Raw genomic sequence first — 21,338 nt, forward strand, 5'->3', positions numbered from 1 at the left:
TCAGGAGAGAGTCATATCATGAAAGCCAGAAGAATTTTTTTGAGAAAGAAGCAATGGTCACCATTGTTGAATTCTGCTAAGGGGAGAGATAAGTTGGGCGTGGAAAATACTGTTTGGATTTATCTGTGTCCTGTGGGAGATGGAGAGATGGTTCTGCTGAAGATCACCTCATCTTGGCTTTGTACTGTTTTATAAATTCCAATCCCCTCTCCCTGTGCCCCGCCCTTTCTTCACTATTCCACACTGAGCAGACCTGATGGCCTACATCCCTCCTCCTAGGGCAGCCTCCAACCAGTCTTGCACCTTGATATTTTATATTTCCTTTTTTGAGAGGGGCTCTTCACTTAATTTATCACAAATATACCCCTACTGCTGTTGAAATTGTTTGATATTTCTTAGTAGCTGAGAAGTGTGTGGTACGTGTAGGGCTCTCCTTTTCAGAATAATGAATGCCCGGAAGATCCTTTGGCATGCATGACCCAGAACAATGCTGGGCACATAGAAGATGCACAGTTGTTGCTTTTGGAAGTGATGGTGGTTAAAGGCGTAAGTTCTGGAATCTGACAGACTTGGGTTCAAATCCCATCCCTGGCAGTCATTAGCTATGTGACTTCAGGCAAATTACTTAACCTCTCTGAGCTAGTTTCCTCATCTACAAAATGAGAACCATAACCAGACCTCATAAGTTTATTATGAGGATTAAGGGAGATAACACATTATGAGGATTAATGAGATAAGTGAGGCCCAGGAGCCCAGGTTATCTGGACCCACTGGAACCCACCTGAGCCTAGGATGGAGACTGACTTGTCAGGATCCTTAGGAAGCGAGGGCCTCCCAAAACTACCCCACCCAAGCAGAAGCAAGGGAAGGGGTGCAGTGGTCTGTCTGTCTGGACACTCACTTGGGGTGATCTGGGGTATGTGACCTCAACCAAGCAGCACCCCCTTCTCTAGTTTCCCAGGGCAGAGACCATGATCCTCCACAGCCCCTCCCTCCAGCATCCTGTGGCCTGAGAGCCCCAGTTAGATGGCATGTTCCTCTTCCCTAATTCTTTTTCACTTGATTGGTTATTGAATTTTTCAACATTTTCTTAAAAGACCAAAAAGGAAAAAAAAGTCTTGTATTTTGGAGCTTGTGCATGCAGGGTCTTTTAAAAGTCAGGCCCAGGGCAGGGGCCCCTCTTGCCCCAGTCTAGGGATGATGGTGGTACTGCAGACGTTCTTCTACTAAGGACAGTATCTGTGAGTTCATAGTATAGAAGGGTTGCTGCCCATATTACTCATTGAGGTTTCTCTTTTCTCCTTGAGCACTGCCATGGGCCAGGCCCACGTAGAGCTGAATCACACAGACTGTCTTGTGTGCTCAGGGAGCTTGCAGCGAGGCTGGGAAGACAGATGCTACACACACAACTGCAGTTGAGATGAGTGTCACAAGAACGGGGACGTACAGGGTGAAGTATCCAAGGCAGGACCAGAGAGAGGAAGTGACTTGCCCAAGGTCACACAGCTGGGGAGTGGCTGAACTGGGAGTGAAGCCCTCCTTGGCTCCACTCCTGGATTTCTGCTCACTTTTCCGTCACCACTCCATATAACCTGGAGCTCTGGGTCTGCCTCGGGTGGAAACCCCCAGTGGCAGCTCCAAGACGCTCTTCAGTGAGCACACTTCTAACAGCCAGAGAGAGACACTGTCCTTGGGCTGATTCCATCTCCCTTCTTGGTCAGCCCAAATGGGAGAACTTCCCAGAACACTCCCTCCACCCCTCTAGCTGCTGATCACCCAACTGCTTCCCGGTGGGGAGCTTGAGAAATCAAGGCAGCTGGATGCTGGTAGGTTGTACTGACCAGCCCAGAACAGCTGGTACCAACTTCACAGGCAGGCGGCCGAGCCTCCAGCATTGTAGGATCTACAGCACCCAATGCTGGTTTCGCTTACTCCTTCCCAGGCCCTGGCTGGGTCACTCTGTCCTCACTCAGAGAGTCAGCGGCTGAATTGGACTCCGGTGGCTCAGACATGACTTCACTCTCCCTCCCTTCAGCCCAGCCCTCATCTCTCAGGGGGCACATGTTTTGGAAGAGTCTGGCCTGGGCTGGTGCCGGGGCCTCAGTCTCTCAGTCTGGGTTGGATGCTGCAAGGCAGGGTGCAGGCGGATCTCTTTTCAATCTGCTGGCATCATCAGGAGCTGTGTTGTGGCCGACAGGCTGAGTGCCATCTTGCCTCTGGACAAGGTGACCAGGGAGAGAGCCATGGTGGAGGGAAGACAGAGAGAAGAGTCCCCTCAGACTCAGTGATCAGAAACCACCCAGGCTTCCGGTCACCTGGTGCGCTTTCCTTCACAGTTTCCAAGGAATACTGCAGGAGATAAGGAGGGAGCGTTTATGCAGAGTGAGCTGGGCTGTGCACACCCTTCCTCAAGGCGGAGAGGTGGAGGGTGCTGGCGGGGGCGGGGCTTCAACAGCACCCCAGGAAGGCTTGGTATGCGATACTGCAGCTGTGGGGACACTGACCTGGAGTCAATACACCCGCAAAAATTTAGAGGCCAGAGGCTATGCCTCTCAGCCTGGAGCTATTGGGGAGGGCAGAGGGCGAGAGGGCCTGCTGGGCTGTTAAAAACATTGACTGTGGGTCAACGCTACATGGCCCATAGGGGGCCCTGTAAGGGACCGGCAGCAGGAGTATCAGCAGGGAGCCACTTAAACGGACCCTGTACAAGACGACGGCAGCCTGTGGAAGAGAAAACCCCTGCAGTAAGAGGCTGTGGGCTGTAGCGCTGGCATAGAAGGTCAGGGGCACCAGGAACAGCCCACTGACACAGGCACGGCTCCTGGCAAGGAGAGTGATGGTTGAAGGTTCTGGAGGGGACCCTCCAAAGAACCCAGAAAGAGCATTGCGAGAGAGGGGGCTGTGAGCATCAGTCAGGTCCAGATTGCTTGGAGCCGGCTTACAAGCTGCTCTGCTGTTCTCGGATTCCCCTCCTTCCCCACCAAGTATGTTCCCAAACCAGGGAGAACAAATCAGGGAAGGAGGGACCACCACCCTCTAGTTTTGGAAAGTAGGTAACCCTTTACCGGGCCCTAGTTAGGAGCAGGGAAGAAGTGTAACCTTGCAATAAAATAGTGAGTAATTGATCAATATACTGAACTGGACTTTCTGATTTCTCAATTGAGACCATGTTTTGTGATTTAAAGTGTGCTGAGAAAGTTCCGGGGCTACTGACGTTTTCATCCAGTGGAAGGGGGCTGTGAGAGGCACAGATTCAAGAAGTAGGTGTGTTAATTACATCTCGTGAGTTCTGCTGGTTTAGTGTCACATTTACATTAGGGTCTCAGTCACCATTGAGGAGATAATATGTAATTCACCCATCCTTCAGTTAATCAGCGGGAGACCCCTTACTAGAGCCCTTACTGGAGTCTGGGGCTGCATTGCTCCAATGCCCGTGACAGGACAGGGCTGTGTAAAGGGTTACGGGGAAGGAACGGGCAAGGACCACCTCTGGGTGGGAGGAGAGCAGCAGCTCCTGAGGAAGGCATCCTGCATCCTGAGCAGGGGGTGGGGCCGGGCCTCTAGTGGGGAGGAGGTGCCTGGCGGGGAAAAGGTGGGTGCTTAGCAGAGCAGCGGGGTCGGTGGGAGCCCTGGTTACCAGGCTTTTCAGGATCCTTTTCTCCCATCCAAACATCCTCCCGCTGCTCTGGCCACCCTCCCCACTCCAGGTTTCCTAAGGAAGTGCTGGGAGTTTGGGTACGGCTGCTCCTCTCAGTTTCGTGGCTTCTTCCCACCCTCTTGGTCTGAATTCCCCACCCCCATCTAGAGCTTCACCTATGACCTAAAAACTTAGGTTTCATTAAATTTAGGCACATTGCAGCCGGGGTGGGTGTGATACGTGCAAAGAAACCCTCTTCTCTCCATCGCCAGTTAGGTTCATCCTGAGGTCTATGGCTCTGGTCTGGGACCCTGCTGCTTTTTCTTACCTGGGCTACTATTCTAGGCTTTTAGCCTCTTCCCATGTCTATTCTAGCTTCTACGCTTTACCATCTGTTCTCCACGAAGCTCCCAGTGTGATCATTTAAACATGTAAACAGGATGTTGTCAAGCTCCTGTGTAAAACCCTCCCATTGCGCTCAGAATAAAATAGGTTTTCAAGGGGACCTAAAAGTGTCTAAATGACCCAGCCCCTTGCCTTCTTCTCCAGAATTCTCTCCCATTGTTCTCCTCCTTGTCACCCCTCCCCTCTCCACCTCCCGCAGGTGGCCGGGCAGCATGGAGTTTTCCCTGCTCTTACTAGTTCTCAGGAATACTCTTTCCTGGCCAACTCCAGCTTCTCTCTCATCTCCACTTAATGCCATTTTCTCAGAAGGGTCTGGACCTCCCATTCTTTCTCATAGAATTTATTTTCTTCAGACAACTTATCCGTCCTTTTATTATGTATTTCTGGTCTTTGTTTAACGTGTATCTCTTTCCCATACTGGAAGCTCAATTAGCGTAAGGGTGAAATCTGTTCGGCTCACCACTTGGACCCCCAGAGTCTCACACAGCTTCTGGTATACAGTGGGTGCTCAAAACAACATCTTGACCACAGTCATCTCAGGCACATACTGGCTGCTGAATATTTATCCTCTATGCAATCCATCCTGGAGCGGCCAGAAGGCCTGAGCATAAGCTTCTCTAGAGCTCTCAGCTCTCAGATGCAAAGAGCCAGGGCCCCTGAGAATAGACTCACCCTAGGGAATAGACAGGCCCACAGTGAAGATCCAAATACATGTCTGGTGATTGCAAGTTATTTAGATCACTTTCTCATCATTAAAACTGGGCTAAGAGTGCCTACCTCACAGGTCTGTTTTTTTGTTTTTTTAAATTTTATTGATGTCTACTTGATTTACAATGTTGTGTTAATTTCTGCTGTACTGCAAAGTGACTCATTTATACATATATATATTCTTTTTCATATTCTTTTCCATTATGGTTTATCACAGGATATTGAATATAGTTCCCTGTGCTATACAGTAGGGCCTTGTGTATTCATTCTATATATAACAGTTTGCATCCGCTCATCCAAAACTTCCAATCCTTCCCTCTCCCACACCCCCACCCCCTTGGCAATCAGAAGTCTGTTCTATCTGTGAGTCTGTTTCTATTTTGTTCATTTGTTTCATATTTTAGATTCCATATACATGTAATATCATGGTATTTGTCTTTCTCTTTCTGACTTACTTTGCTTAGTACGATCATCTCTAGGTCCATCCATGTTGCTGCAAATGACATTATTTCGTTCTTTGTTATGGCTGAGTAATATTCCACCATATATATATATATATATATATATATATATATATATATATATATATATATGGTGGAATATATTTTATATATATCTCACATCTTTATCCATTCATCTGTCAATGGACATTTAGGTTGTTTCCATGTCTTGGTTATTGTAAATAGTGCTGCTATGAACGTAGGAGTGCCTGTATCTTTTCGAATTATAGTTTTTTCTGGGTATATGCCCAGGAGTGGGATTGCTGGATCATATGGCAACTCTATATTTTTAGTTTTCTGAGGAACCTCCATACTGTTTTCCATAGTGGCTGCACCAATTTGCATTCCCACCAACAGTGTAAGAGGGTTCCCTTTTCTCCACACCCTCTCCAGCATTTATTGTTTGTAGACTTTTTAATGATGGCCAATTCTGACCGGTGTGAGGTGGTACCTCATTGTAGTTTTGATTTGCATTTCTCCGATAATTAGTGATGTTGAGCATCTTTTCATGTGCATATTGTCCATCTGTATGTCTTCTTTGGAGAAATGTCTATTTAGGTCTTCTGTCCGTTTTTCCATTGGGTTGTTTTTTTGTTATTGAATTGTATGAGCTGTTTGTATATTTTGGAAATTAAGCCCTCATCAGTCGAATCATTTGCAAATATTTTCTCCTATACTGTAGGTTGTCTTTTCATTTTGCTTATGGTTTCCTTTGCTGTGCAAAAGCTTCTAAGTTTGATTAGGTCCCATTTGTTTATTTTTGCTCTTATCTCACTGGTCTGTTCTCATGATTAAATGGGTGAGAGTAAGGGAAGACATTTGTAAAGTATGTGCTAGACCCTGTGCTGCATCCTTTACATATTAGTACATTCAGTGGGAATACGTTTTATGAACGACCATGTGATTGGAATAGCTCTAGGTAAGCAAAATTTGAGTTACTTGTTGGCATTTTAGCTCCCGGCAAATCAGAGAGAACATTGGGTAACACTGGGTTGCAATCTGTGGATGATCAGATGGAGATGGAAAACGGCTGTGCTGTTTTTTGTTTCCACTGGCATTGCTCTGAGCACTTCCTGTGGCCTCTCATTCCTCCACCAACCTATGGGATAGGGATCTTGTTCCTGCTTTTGGAAACTGAGACTCAACCAGTTAATTGCCCAAAGTCATACCACAGAAGGAGCCTGTATTTGAACCCAGGTCTATGGGGCACCACATGGCTGTTATGAACTGAATAGTGAAGCCCTAACCCTAGGATCTTAGAATATGACTGTCTTTGAGATAGGGCCTTTGATTGAAGTTGATGAGGTCATAAGGGTGGGGCCCTAATCCAATATGACTGGTGTCCATATAAGAAGAGAAACGATCAGGAGACTATTGGGGAAATGGCTAGAGACTTGTTAGCACTGCCTCTGCTTCCTGAAATCTGGATTCTTTCACTACATTGGTTTTATTGGTGCCAGTTACTATGCAAATTGTGTTGTGAGGGTGAGGATATACCACAATGACTGTCAACATCCCTCTCAAAGCTCATAATCTAATGGGAGGACAAACAAACATCAATTAGTGTGGTTGTGATAAAAGTGCTAAGTGGTACAGAAGAAGGAGAAAGTTTGGCTCAGCTTACTGGAGTTGATAGGATCTGAACTGGGCTCGGTAGGAGCAGGGCTTTGGTTGGTGGGAGGTGGGGGGGTGATCGATCATTTGCTATTTCTTCCTTCTGGGCATGATTCTCCATTTGATGGTAATCCTGGCACCCCAAATCCCACAGCAGGGGTTTGGGTGGCAAGCAGGGCTCTACATGGCTTCCAGCAAAATACTGTCAGCAAATCCCTCGGCCACACAACAAGCAGAGGCTGGCTCTTAAACTCAGCTGGGGTGCGGACTCCTCCGTAACTTTCGTAACTTTCGAAACTAGTGAAAAGATCAGAGCTGAGCCTGTGTTGACAAAACGCTAAGAACTGGGTAAACTGGCTCTGTTCTCAAGCGGAGGCGTGGCAGAGACTGATTAGCAGGTCAGAGAACTGTTTCCTTTTTTCCTTGGTTGTGTCCTCCAGCCTTCCCTGAGGCCTTCCCCTGTTCTGGCCCCTGACATGCGGTTAAAGTAAAATGGGCTACATTTTGAGCACTTTCCACGCACAGTCCTCCCAAGTTCTTCCCCACTCTGCAACAGCCTTGCGAAGGGTGATGCTAAAAGGTGAAGGGAGTTTTGCTCAGAGGATGCTGCTTTCCTACCTCGCTGAACGCCTGGGGTCTCCAGCCACCTCCATGGTGTCACTAACCTAAAACAAAGCTGCAGGCACTGTAACAATGGGGCAGAGATATGAATCTTCGCAACCTTCTGACCTGAATGTCTTCAGCTCAACTAGAATTCACAAGGGAGGTTATTAATGAAACAAAGCTGTTATCTAAGTAGCTGAAGAAAGCAGACTGTCTTTCAAATCACTTGGGCCTTTCTTTGGTACTCAATTACTTTCAGGAGACGATTTGGATTAGATTAATTTAACAAAAAAAGAAATTGTTCTAAAGTGTATGTGGACACACACCTCAAGTATTATTCGAGGGCCAGTCTGCCATCTTAAAAGTAAACAGTTCAGAAATCTTTAGAAAATGTTTATCGTCTCAAACATTCAACAAATATTCACAAAATTTGCTACAGTAATACTTAATGGAAACTTTTAAATGAAGGTTATGATCTGCAACTAATGATAATGAAGAATGACAGACAGCAATAAATTATGCAATCAAAATTTTAATAACAAAGATACTATTTTTAACATGGTCAAATATACTTGGCTAAGTCCAGATCTTAAAAAACAAAAGTGTCTAGCCCAACAGTACAACCATACAGCTTTGTACAGAACATTCCATAGATCAACAGAAAATACAGTTGAGCACAAAAATAAAAAATATTTAAAGAGAATCTCTAAGCAGCATTTTATTTCTGCAAAACAGACAAATAGTACTGATTAAATATCTACAAGTGCTTTTCCTTTACAAAAATACATATATTCTTAATAGACTAAGTCATTAACAATGACCTGGTAATCTTTCACTTCAATTTGAATGATTTATAAGCTAAATCTTACAACCACAAAAAGGTTTTTATTTGTATTAAGATGTTACCACTTTTGACCAAAAAAAAAAAAAAAAAGCTTAAAATATTTTATATTTCAAAGGAAAATTAGCAACATAACTGTACAATATAGTCTATGATGGTTTTATTTAAAGTGAGGGCTACTCTATTGAAAACTGGTGCTTGCTGTTGTGTTGCCAGATGCAGGAACGCAGCAGAACACTGGTGCTCCCCCCACAAGCTCTTGTCGACCACAGCTTCATAAGGACACTTGGGCCCCCATCCCCATTCAAAAAAATACAGCGAAAGAAAACCAACCCCAAACAACGTTAGGCTGATCCCATTCCATTTCTAATGTGCAGAGCTCCTGCTCTGCTGGACTGATGTGAAGTCCACGGATACATAATCTATTCACTATCTCTGCACTGCCCAGAAATATTTAATCTTCAGTTTGTACTAGATTAGTTTCTTATTCCGTGAAGCTCTGAAAGATGGAAGAAAACTGGACCCAGTATTTAGTATGTTTCACTTGATTCTAGATTTAAAGGTAATTAAAATTAAAAAGCATTTCTGAATAATGACTCAAGTTTTGAATCCTAGAGAAAGGGGCATAACAAGTATTCAGACACATTCTAATGAGCATTTAAAATAATTTATTTTTGTTTAATTTCGTAACTTTCTGAAAAGGAAGTGCTCGAGCATTTTAATTCTATTTGAAAATATAGTAAGGATAGCAAATAAACACACTACTTGTGAAAACTACATTACATTAGGAAGAGAATCACTTTTAAATTATTTGGGAAAATGCCACTGTTTTAAGAAAAAACTATGAAAACCCTGTAATGTATATTTGAGTACATTTTAATGAACTTTCAATCTGAACTTTTTTCAACAAAATACTATTGAACTAGGTATATCAAGTAAATCCAGAACTAGTTGGTTATTTTGTGCTTTCAAAGGGTTTGAGTTTCTAGTATATTTAATATTTTTCAATTTTTATAAACCAGATTTGGCAGACATGTTATATTCCTTATTGTAGGGATAGGTATATATCTTAAAATAATAGCATTTCATGTTTTTATGTTTCTAACCCAGAAAATTAAAGTTACGGCAAACTCACTCATTTTTGTAATTCCCACAACCAATATCTATATCTCACTGGTATAAAGCATAGCCTGCTGGAAAACTCCTTATGGTAAACCAGAGTATATAATGGAATGCATCCATCTTTATCCGATCCAATGCGGTTTACCAGGTGGCCTGTCAGGAAGACTTCATAATGTGAGCTTTACTTGAGGTGGCCCACAGCATGGGCTCCCCAAAAGATCGGTGTGAGGACAGGGCTTAACCTGGTGTATATGCTCTTTATCTGGGGCTTATCTTGCCGAATTTGGCTGTATGGCTAGATTCTAAAAACAAAGTCATTGCTGAGAAACAAGACAAAGAGTTACTTAAAAAAAAAAAAAACCACAGGCCTTTAGGAAAATTTTGCTTTTGAATACAGAAAAAGCATTTACTTATGTGAATCCAACAGAATGCACTATTTTCTATTACAAGTAAGCATGTCTGCACTTTTACCAAAGTCTGTCTTTAATAAAATTTCTCATATTACTAAGAACCCAGGAACTAAATAAGCATAATTTTAGTCTGTATCGCCTCCATGGAATAAAAAGCTTCTCAAATTAGAATTTAAAATCTCAATTTCAATTTTCTTTTCAAAGTATGTATTTCTCCCACTTTTCATCCAGAGGGAGGCTTTTTGTTGTGTTAATCTCTTTTTCACCTTTGAGGATTTCCTAAGATCTGTCAGATGGTGCTGGAAAAACAAGAAACATAGCTGAAAGGAAGTATGTTCTGATTATTGCAAGAAAAACCTGCATTTGATTGATCTTACCATGAAAATTAAGTTTAAAGCCTTTCTTTGGTGATATTTTAGCAATTACTCAAGGTTATTGCCTAATTATATAAAAGTAACTTGCAGTCTAAAAATTTCCAACCTCCAAACAGTTAAACTGTCTCTCTAACATGGTTATTAACAGTAAAATGTCTTTGGTGATAACTATTTTCTTATGAAAATCTTTCAAAAAGAGATTATTCTAACTTACAAGAGCCTATTTAGATACAAAACCATTGATAAGAGACAGGGACAGAAAACTCAAAATTTATGCAGTAAATCTAAAACAGAAATGCACTTTAGCAATGAGGCACTTTCTCTTAAATAGTTCAATAAAGCTAAACAGTTCACAATATTATATAACATACTTTTTTCCCCTTAAAGAATCATTTTAAGTTACACATAGTTGAGCAAACTCATTACATTTATAAAATGTGGCATATTAATATGGGACAGATTTTTAATGCATAAAGAAAAATACTTTTCTAAAAGTAGTTAAAAGACATCACCCCAAGGTATCTGGACCCCAGACTGAATGACCTAATACTACCTCATCAGTGAATCTTTTAGCTTATTTGTTTTTATTCTTAAAAGTATTCTGTTAATCTGGAGAAAGGGCCATATTTGGATTTTTCTGTTAACTAATGTGATTACTTCCGTTAAAGTGATATCTATAAATAAAGCACAGGCCTTCTTTAGATCCAAGGTTCCTTGACCCTTGTACATCTATGATATCTAAAGCAGAGAAAACAGATCACAAAATCTTTTATGGAAGTAAAGTTCTTTCAGTTTGTTGCTTAAGAAACAAGAGATTAAAGAAAAACTTAATTTAGTTTTATTTTCCAATTTTGCATTCAGATGATTATTCCTATAGGCTATTTGTATAAGGAGTTTATCTTACTAGCACCCCAAGTTTGTAAAACTAACCACCTGTGTATTTTTGCCTGTAAATTTTTCTATACCTCGTTTCTTACAAATTCCATAACCTGACTCAGGGGATAATTAACTAGGGATTAGTGTATTACTAGACATGAAAGTAGTCCCATACTTAGAAAACCATAGTTGAATATATATGAAGAAGTCTGTGGTTCTAATAGTAATACCACATTACTCAGGACCATCATAAAACGTGTACCTTTCCCCATATAACTGATGCCCTTCTTTATGCAAGGTTTTCACATGTTTTGGCACATATTCCATTGCATTTCAATAAAAGTGTTAATATATTAACATTAAATAAAGAAATTTTATATAAAAGTATTCTCAATTCCACAATTGCTTCCTATATATTTCCTTGGAAAATAGTGACATTACATAAGATGAGGCAACAAGCCAAATTTAATGAGATCACGTATATAAAACTCATTTAAGGCTGCAAGTTTTGTCTGGGGACCCAAAAACATCCAGGTCTCATTTGTGGTTTTTAAAATGCACTCTCTATTTTGAGTTAATTAAAATCAGCTTCCATAAGTAATCACTGACCTAGATGTGACAAGTTTACAAGAAATCTAAAAATTTCTTTAGGATGTCAAGGAACTGCATTTGACAGTGTAGCAAAATAATTTCTGTAGCTGGGGAGTAAATTCAGTTTCTGGTTTAGGGTAATGGTCTGTGCCAACCATTTTTAAAGAGTTAACAAAAATCTGCCTTTTAAATTCTCTTTGTGAGCCCCTCCAAGCACAAACACAGTCTAACAAAGTGAAATTTTAAAAGTATTGCCATAACCTTTTTCACAAAAGTCAGGCCAAAAACAACAGAAAACTTTAGACTTTTTGACTTAAAGATATAAGGAAAAGATAATTATGATGTTTCAGCCTTTTATACTGTGAAATGCATCAAGATTTAGCTGTATTTTGTATGTGTTTCTTGGTCGTACACTGTTTTATTTCTAAGAAGCATTTTGAGATTCAGAAGGCATTACCCTGTGATACATTTTACCGGAAAATGTAGCACATCTACTATGTAGACAGTATAAAAACTGTGTGTGTAACACACAGATTGTGCTCATGTCAGATTTCTAGAACAAATATTTTTTCCTAACTTTCAAGATTATTTCCTAAGTATTTCAGAGGTTAACTTTGAAACTGAGGAAATAGGCCTAAGTTTCAAAGCAATTACTAAAACTTAATTTCCAAAGAAGTTTATGAAAAATAATGTAAATGTTAAGAGGTTTAAAATGAAGTTCTTCATATAATTTAAGGTGACAAGACTTTTTTTGACTTGCAGACTCATCTCAAAATGAATGGAAGACTTAAAAAAAATGCAAACTCAAGGACATTATCATAGCTCTGACCTTAAAGAACTTATGTATAAAACAATAATCCCATTTCCCCCTGATTACTACAGGATCTAAAATGAAATATCCTCAAACCATTAATTCTGGTTAGCATATTTATCTATTACACTGCATTTTTTCTATTTTATGCATATGGTTTGGAAATGTGACAGGTTACTAACAGTTTTAATCTACAATTGCTTTGAGATTTTTGAAATCCATAAAATAGCTAATGTCACCTGCTCTAAAAATCCTAATACTTAAATCATCATAACCTTCTGCATGCCACAATGACACACACCTAAGGCCAACTGAAAAAGGGAAACAATGTACTTCATTAGATAAGAGCCACAGTATAACAATGCACACATAAAGGGCGCTACGTGACGGCGATGACATTTCATGAAGCAGCACCCGCTCGTCATAAGGCATTATGAAAGATTAACCTCACTTACACATTAATTTTGTTAGAAGTAAATGTGATCAGCTGCCAACATTTCAAATGGTTGTGAATCTCACTTCAGCTCTCCAAGAAGTCACATACGTTTTCTGGAGGGTGAACAGGCCCTCCCTGTGCGACTGGTAGACTACACAGACAGATGACTCAAAATGCCTACAATTATAATGTGCTCTAATGTAAAGAACAATTGGAATTCTTCCCCAAAGGACTTGCACACTCAAGAGTGAACTATTTTGCACACAAAAAGCTTACTGAGAACAGGACAGTGGCTCAAGGACCACTTTTCTAAATGTATTTCCCATACAAAATAATTTCAAGATATAATAATTATTAGTTCCTTGTACAGTACTCTATTTTTAAACAAGAATTAATCAAATAGTAAGCATGTGAAAACTGCAACACCACAAAGATTGAGCCATATTACTAGTGTAATCAAACATTAGAACCGTCTTGGAACAGGCAAGCAAAATATTCAGAAGGCTGGATCGTGGCTGCACACCTAACTGATTTCAACCATGACTTGTACTGTACACTGTGAGACAGCACAGATACCTTATGCAGACGGTTCAGTAGCAGAATGGCACTTGGTTTGCTCTTAATAGAAACAACAAAAATGCAACTGACAATCTAGAGACAGACAATGGCCTTATTCGCATGCTGCAAGTCTGGTTGTGCCCCCCCCAGTCCACACGCCGTTCACTGTGCAGTCTGTCGATGAGTAAACACGTAGTGCAGGATTCGTTCAGTGGGATCTAGGCCCCGTGGTCTAACCAAAATCAATCCTTGGTCGATACTGCAATACCATGGGGTATGACTATAAAATAAAAGCAGATGATGAATAAGACTGTTGATATAAAAACAATATAGATTATACATAAAAGACTTTAAGAATGTGCAGTTATAGCTTACAGTATTTCCTGGTACTGGTGATTATGACAATTAAGGTTGTAATTAAGACTATATTTTTAAACGGCTACTATTTTCTAGAATCAGTCAAGTTTTCCATAACTGGCAACAAAGGTCAAGCTGGAAGGCCTGCAGATGTCATACTGCTTGCATATGTGAATAGTACTAATGTTAATACTTAGGGCGAGGCAGGGCCTGTGGAGGATGGAAAGCTCTCACCTGCAGTCACCTGTGGGGCTGAACAAGACAAGCCCGCAGGCCGGACTCCGTCAGGGCTGCTGTTTGTGAGAGCCCACTGAGTCACGAATTAACAAAGACCTCCTGCTATGAATCTAGGAAAACTGGGATAGTGTTTACAAATCACACATCTTAACTTTGACACTTCTTTTTAGGATTTAAAACTTAACTGTCATTTTAAAAATGTTGAAAAACAAGTAACTGTTAGACGAAACCGCCTCCTTTCAATAGTTGATACTACTAAATATTTGGACTTGACTATTATATAACTGAATGGTTCAGACTGTCCTTCGGTTTTGCTCTACGTAGGGAAGGTATCATACATCAACATAGAGATGGAATCAGCACTAGAGAGGAAACAGCTTCCTGTGGTAAAAGCCACACTGCTACTTCGTCTTTTTTACCCTCTGTTTTGTCATATCACATAGAACTCAAACATCAAAGTCAGAAAGGGTCTGAAGAACCAATGGTTTTCCTTTTCTTAAAGGTGCAGATTCCCCTTTTTAAAATGAAATTTCCAGGAGCTACTTTTATGAAAACAAGAAAGGGCTGAGATGGCTACTGACTTGTTTCCCCCCTTGTCTCTGTGTAGGTGAATGCAAAAATCCTGTCTTTCTTTCCTATAGACAAAAGTGGTAGACTGAGATTCCAGAACCCTGAAAATGACTGTTTTTGTAGGTATCATCGCTATGCTACATCCTGGGAAGTCTCTCTCACCATTCAGCTCAGGGTTGGACTGGAGGATAGGAATAAAAATTCCTAGATCTTGCTGTTCCCAGCTGAAGAAGTAAGGTGATGCCCTACAGTTTTCTAAGGACTGGAGTAAAAGTCACAGTCTCTCAGGGTTTCCATGGTCTAAATCTATTGTGGTTAAATTTTGCTTCCTTGTATTTATTTAAACTTTATTCTGTTCCCTCTGAATCAGAATATCTGTGAGTGGGACACAGAAATCTGTATTTTACAAAACTCCGTGGGTTTTCTGAAGTTCAGGCAGAGTTGGAGACTGCTACCTAGACATCGTATTAACCTAACTTGACTACTTCCCATCCTACCTGACCCAACCCAGAGCTTGCCTCTCATTATAATAATCTTTCTAGCTTTGCTTTCCATTCCTGTTGAATCTGCATACTTTCTGCAAATAATTAAGTCACTTGTTCAAAAATCTATTCATCATGCATAGAAGAATCCATCACCAATTCTACTAGGATGTAGGAAGAGAGGGAAGTAATAATGGCTTGGTTGTCAGTGGTTGGAATTTCTCAGTTTTTGGCTGAAAATGGTTTTGTCTTCTCCTCCAAGTAGCCATTTGTACGTGTGTGTGTCCTACGACAACGTGAAGTTTAAGCATTATTGGTGTTACAAAACTGGGAGTGGTTAAGGTAAGCCTTAAGTCCTATTTGTGTTTCAGCTTGCCTTCCGCAGTAAAACGGCACTAGCGCGCACTGCAATGCAGCGTGGCCTATCGCTCCTCTTAGTTAGTGTCACGGGGCTGCGCTGAGGGGAGACTGCCAGTCCTCGGTCTCGTCATTTACTAAAAGAAGCCATACTTCCAAAGTATATATGTTTCACATGTGATAATTTTAGAAAACGATAAAAATTGACTGGTTGATGTACTCTTTTTCTTAAAAAATAAATTATTTACCATAAAAGTAACTTGGTTTTAGATTTAGAAAATATAGAAAACCACCAAGAAAAAAAGGAGAATCATTTAAATCCCACACCCAAAGATAACCACCAGAGTCATTTTAATGTACATCCATCTAGTCTTTTTGTCTACATTATTTTTCTTTTTAAAACTGGAATCACGCTACACATATTGTTTGGGAAATAATTTTGTCCATAAAAGAATTTTGTCCATTAAAAAAATTTCGTAAACTTATTTCTACAGTATTTAATATGGTAATACGTGATCATTTTTAAAGGCTACATATGATACCTTTATAGAAATGTACAATAAATTATCAACAAATCTTTTACTGTATATTTTAATTTCTTTTTTTTTGCTATTATAAATTTATTGTGACCCAATGATCTATTCCCCACTCCCCACCCTATCTCCCCTGCACCCTTAGGATTGGTTCCTAGAAGTAGAACTGCTGATTCAGACAGCATAAGCATTTTAAAAGGCTTTTTGGTAAATGCTATCACACTGGACTTTAAGAAAGTTGTCCTATTTTTACATTTCTGGAAGAAATATGAGTGCTCATTCTTCAGTAGCCTCATCAATAATGAGTGCTGTTCCTTTCCTCTCTCTTAATTTGGAAATTTAATAAGCATAAAATAGTATTTTATTTCTTCTTCCATTTTGACTTCTAAATAAGTTAACCATCTTTATATGTTTACTAGCCAGTTGTGTTTCCTTCTTTTGTGATTTGTCTTATCATGTCTTTTGTTCATTTTTCTATGGAAAGGTGAACCCTGTCCTACAGATTTGTATGGATTCTTTACATATTAGGGCAGCAAATCTTTCTGTCATATATTGCAAATATCCCTTATTTATGGTATTTTTGCCATGTACTTTTCAGTATTAGTAGTCAACTTGGTTTGTTTTCTTTCCTTTTACAAGTACAATGAGAAAGGCCATCCTCACTCTGAGGTTAGTTAGCTATGTTTTCTTCCTGATCTTTGATGGTATCATTTTTAATGTGTACCATTTTAGCCATGAAAAACACCTATAATGGGAGGTATGGATTGAATCCCCCCACCCCATCACCACCACCAAAAGTCTCAGTACAATTAACTGAAAACAAACCCTACTAGATCACATCCCACCCCAACATATATGCTCCAAGTTCCCCGATTCCCCGGTCAACTGCTGTCTCTGCTCCAGGCCCTTGGCCACCTTGCAGCCCTCAAACCACCAGACACGACCACATCTCTGGATCTTTGCACTGCGTGCCCTAGGCCTAGCGGGCCCTACCCCAGATAGACACACAGCTATTACTCTCACTTCTTTTTGACCAAAAATCCCCAACTCAAAGAGGTCTTCTCTTGGCTATCTTATCTAAAATATTCTATTTATCTACTTTAATTTTTCTTCTAACACTATAAATTTTACTCATTTATCTTTCATCTGTTATCATTAGAGTATAGGTTCCATGAAGGAAATGAATTTTTTTTTACTTCTGTGTTCCCAGGGCCTAGAAGATTGCCCAGTGCATAATTAAGGGCTTAATAGATATTTGTTAATCTTTTTACCCTCCACTAATTTGAAATACTCTTGATAGATTCCTGTTCCTGAGCTATTCTTTTTATTCATGTGTCTATGTTTAGGATAGTACCGGATTTTAATTACTTTGGCTTTAAAATACATTTCAGTAGGTGGCCATGCATGTGCCCCGTGATTACTCATTTAAAAATGGGACTGACCAGAGGCACCAAGTTATATTTCCTGATGAACTTCAGAATGACTGACTTTGTCAAGTTAAACAAGAATCTGGTAAAAATGTGTTTGAAACTATATTAAACTTCATAATTTAATTATGGGAAGAACTGACATCACTATAATATTTAATGTACTAAATTTCCTGTGTGCAAAGTGGGATTGTGGTTACATATGAGAAGGTCTTTGATCTTAGGAAACATATGCTGAAGTATTTAGAGGTCGACTGTCATGATACGTGCAATTTAATTTCAAGCAGCTCTGTAAAGAAACAATAGATATATTTATAAACAGATGAACAAGATAAGGAGAAGAGGAAGAGGGAGAAAGGGGGGCAAAAAATGTAGCAAAATGTTAATTGGTAAATCTAAGTAAAAGTAAATGATATTCCTTTGTATTACATCAACTTTGTTGTTGTTTTGAAATTTTTCAAAATAAGAAGCTTGCAGGAAAAATTAGGACTTAACATCAAATTTTATCAAATGCCTTTTCAGCATCTACTAGTAGTTATCTGACTTAGTGTTTTTAGGATATAATATATATATAATTTCCCTCTCCCCAGCATGAAGCCATTCTTGCATTTCTGATAAAAATACTACTTAGTCTTGGTTTATTATTCTTCTAGCATATTATTTTAGTATATTTAGTATGTTATTTATCATCTTTGTTTTTATGTTCAAAATAAGATTTGATACTTGTTTTCTAATTGCAGGTTCTCTGTCAGTTTCTGCTTTCACGATTATGTTACTTTTGTAAAATGAATTTGGAAAAATTCCATCTTTTTCAATGACTTAAACCAATTTAGAATGAGAATGATCTATTCCTTGAAAATATGAGAGAACGTGACCATTAAAAGTAGTTTTATATTTAGGTATCTGTAATTTAATTTTTTTTACGTCTTCCATAATTTAGTGATTTACATTTTCTTCTTGGGTGAATGTTGGTCCACTATTATTTTCCTATAAAACTGTCTATTTCATGAAATTTTCACAAAATTAAAACATGTAATAGTATAAAGCTACACATATAATACTTTCTTATAATAGTGATAATTTTTTCCTTGAAATTTTCTAGGTGATTTTTGGCTAAAGATGTTCTGACAGGACTATACTCTATAATGAAGTGTTGAAGTAAGAAAAGGAAGTGTGTGTGGATTTTTAAAAATTTGGTCTTATTCTAGTTATCTAAAACTTTAGATCAGAGTTTAAGAATATCTTTATTTCTCAGGAAATAAATAGACATCAGTGCCAAGAGTAAAAGCAAAAAGCCATGTATGTATGAGTTATAACTAAAGGCAGGAGCAGCACTACAATTCATCCCCAAATCAGCCGTGAAGCTAAAGTCAGCTGAAACATCTACGCATCTCTCACCAGCTCAGTTAAATTATTTACTCACCCCTCACCCTCAACTGCATAATATAAGGAGAAGGATGAGTTTTTTTTCTCCAAATGATTTTCTATTGGCCTTTATAGTTGCTAAATGTGCTTATTCCATTACTAAAAACAACAGGACTTAAAAAGTGTGTATTAAGAAACACACATTTTAATGACAGTGTGGGGATTTCCACAATCACAGCACTGACAATGAGACTGAGGGAAATTCTAGATAAAATGCTAATTTAACATTTTTGATTTGAAGTGGTTCTTCTAATACTTAACATATATTTATTTGTCCCAACCCTAAAATTGCAACATCAGAGGTAAGTTTGCTAGTAAAGTTTGTTATATAATTACAATTCTCCTTTCTTGGCTCCAAGGAAATAATTATGAAGACTACTTTAATTTCTGGGATAAAAGAACAATGGAGATTTTTAAGAAATGCCATGGTTAATCCATGGATTAAGGTTGATCATAGATCATCTCTATACTCAACAGTAATCCTTACTATTCTACACTTAGTCTCTTCTGTTTTCCAAATTTTTAAAATGTACTTATATTAGATAAACTTTTCTCAGAGGTATGTTCCCGTTTTCTCAGTGCATTACTAAATCAGTTCACTATCATTTCTGTGCTAGAAGAGGTAACTCAAGTACAGTCCTTAGGACAGGGCCTAGTAAGCAAGCTCACAACTGCATTTAGCTGTTGCTGTTATTTAGCTTCACCTAATCTGGCATTTTATCTTTCACTTGTGGGTGAATGATTAATTAAAAAAACACACACACAAAGAAGTGTTAAGTATAGAGCAGAGATCCAATACGGAGCAGAGATTTCTCATGGGCTGAAACCAGTAATTATTAAAAATTCCTGAGGCATAAATAATGGCCTTAACATTTATAACTTCATTTTTAGTTTGGCAAAATTAAATAGATAATTCAAGAGAACTAAAATAATGGGAAACTTTGGGGATATAAGTTGAAAAGATGAAGTTCTGTAGCTCAAGTAAGTCTTAGTTTTGCAAAGTTACATGTCTTAGGAACTTGAGTTTGGGGTGAAAGCAGTCACCTTTGTGGCAGGCAGGCATCATAGGGTCATATGTACAGTCGTGAGTGCCTCTTACCTGATACAAAGGGCCATCCTGAGGGCAGACTTGCGAAGCTGAGCAGTTCAGACACCGAAACTGCGGAGGAGATGAACTCATCAGATAAGAGGCATCCACAACTGGATACATATTTAAAATATTTTAACGTCAAACATGAGTCAACATGATTAAGTAAACACTTTCCAAAATATGGTAGTTGTTTTTGGAAAAAGTCTTTAATAACTTAGTGACTGGTAAATTTTAGCTTGAAATTATTTTAGTCTCTAGATATGAGTTTTGTTAATATTCTGCAAATATTTACCAAAACGGTGACCTATCCTTTCCATCTCCTCTTCAAATACTAAATTCCTGAGAAAACCCTCGCCTTCTCAATCCAGGAGGGGCCCTCTTTCTTCCAACTTTTCCTGTGAGTAATCTCTCCTAGATCTCCTCTACAACCACCCTGAGAGGGAACACTGTTTGAGGATCTCAGAGCTCTGAGAGGGGCAGGGAACTTGCCTCAGCCTGTAAGCGATCCATGTTCTGTTTTAGATTAGGTTCTTTATATTCCTCCGATTAGACTCTTAGTCTCCATAACTATTTTAATAGCATTAGACTGTGAGCTCTTTGAGTCTGAATCTTATTCATGTTTGCAATCTTAAGAGCTAAGGCACAGAACTGGCACACAGCAGCCACTCAAATGTTTTATGAGTAAATCAATGAATGAACATATTTTTAAACTAGTGAGTAGATTCATTTCTAAATCTACCATCTTTTAACGGTTAACCATTCATATTAAAAAATCATTCCTAAATCTTGATTTTTCAATATTATCCTGAACCCTTATTAAGCATAAACATTTTAACTGTAATGGAATTGTGAAACATAACACACTTTAAAATTATGCATATATGAATTCAACATCGTGTGCTTTTTCAAAACAGAAAAATAAAAAGATTAAAAATATGTGAGATACAAATTAACCAGGATAAATCTAACATCCCAGAGCAGGTTTTTAAAATATACTTTGGAAGAATATTTAAGTAAGCAATTATTATGGTAACTTTTAAAATAAAATTTTAGGTATTTTCCATTTCCTGAAAGACTTTAGCAATTTTTTCCCTAGAAGCTAGTCCTTGAACTTCTGTACTGGGCTCATCAACATGCCGTAAGACACGCCCAGCACTGCTATCGCTGACAACCTTCCCCCTTCTCCCCGAAGACTCTCCACAATGGGGCCTGTCAGACTTCGCCTAACTATGCAAGTCCCAAATAGCATTTAACAAGTAAACAGAGTAGAAAGAGGCAAATTTCACTGTTTGTTTGTTTGGTTTTTTTTCCTATTAATCTCTTTGGTATCAGTCAAGGTAGATGTTTGTTTTTCCTAAAATTGCTTGGTAATGC

General features: G+C 39.1%; 1 protein-coding gene across 5 annotated transcripts in view; it reads right to left on the reverse strand.

Annotated features, from left to right (window-relative positions):
• Window positions 1-7,983: 7,983 nt before the first annotated feature.
• PCGF5 (polycomb group ring finger 5) overlaps window positions 7,984-21,338 on the reverse strand; it is a 115,342-nt gene continuing 101,987 nt past the window's right edge. For 4 of the 5 annotated variants that reach the window (XM_059899760.1, XM_059899756.1, XM_059899759.1 and 1 more), the window contains exons 9-10: window positions 19,974-20,033; window positions 7,984-13,766 (exon numbers count right to left, since the gene is read on the reverse strand). In XM_059899760.1, coding sequence (XP_059755743.1) covers window positions 13,719-13,766; window positions 19,974-20,033 — 108 coding nt within the window. In that variant the 3' untranslated portion in view covers window positions 7,984-13,718. The remainder of the gene's footprint in view (window positions 13,767-19,973; window positions 20,034-21,338) is intronic. The other variant, XM_059899761.1, reaches the window with a different exon arrangement.

Source organism: Balaenoptera ricei, chromosome 16, assembly GCF_028023285.1.
Source record: "Balaenoptera ricei isolate mBalRic1 chromosome 16, mBalRic1.hap2, whole genome shotgun sequence".
Classification (NCBI taxonomy): Eukaryota; Metazoa; Chordata; class Mammalia; order Artiodactyla; family Balaenopteridae; genus Balaenoptera; species Balaenoptera ricei.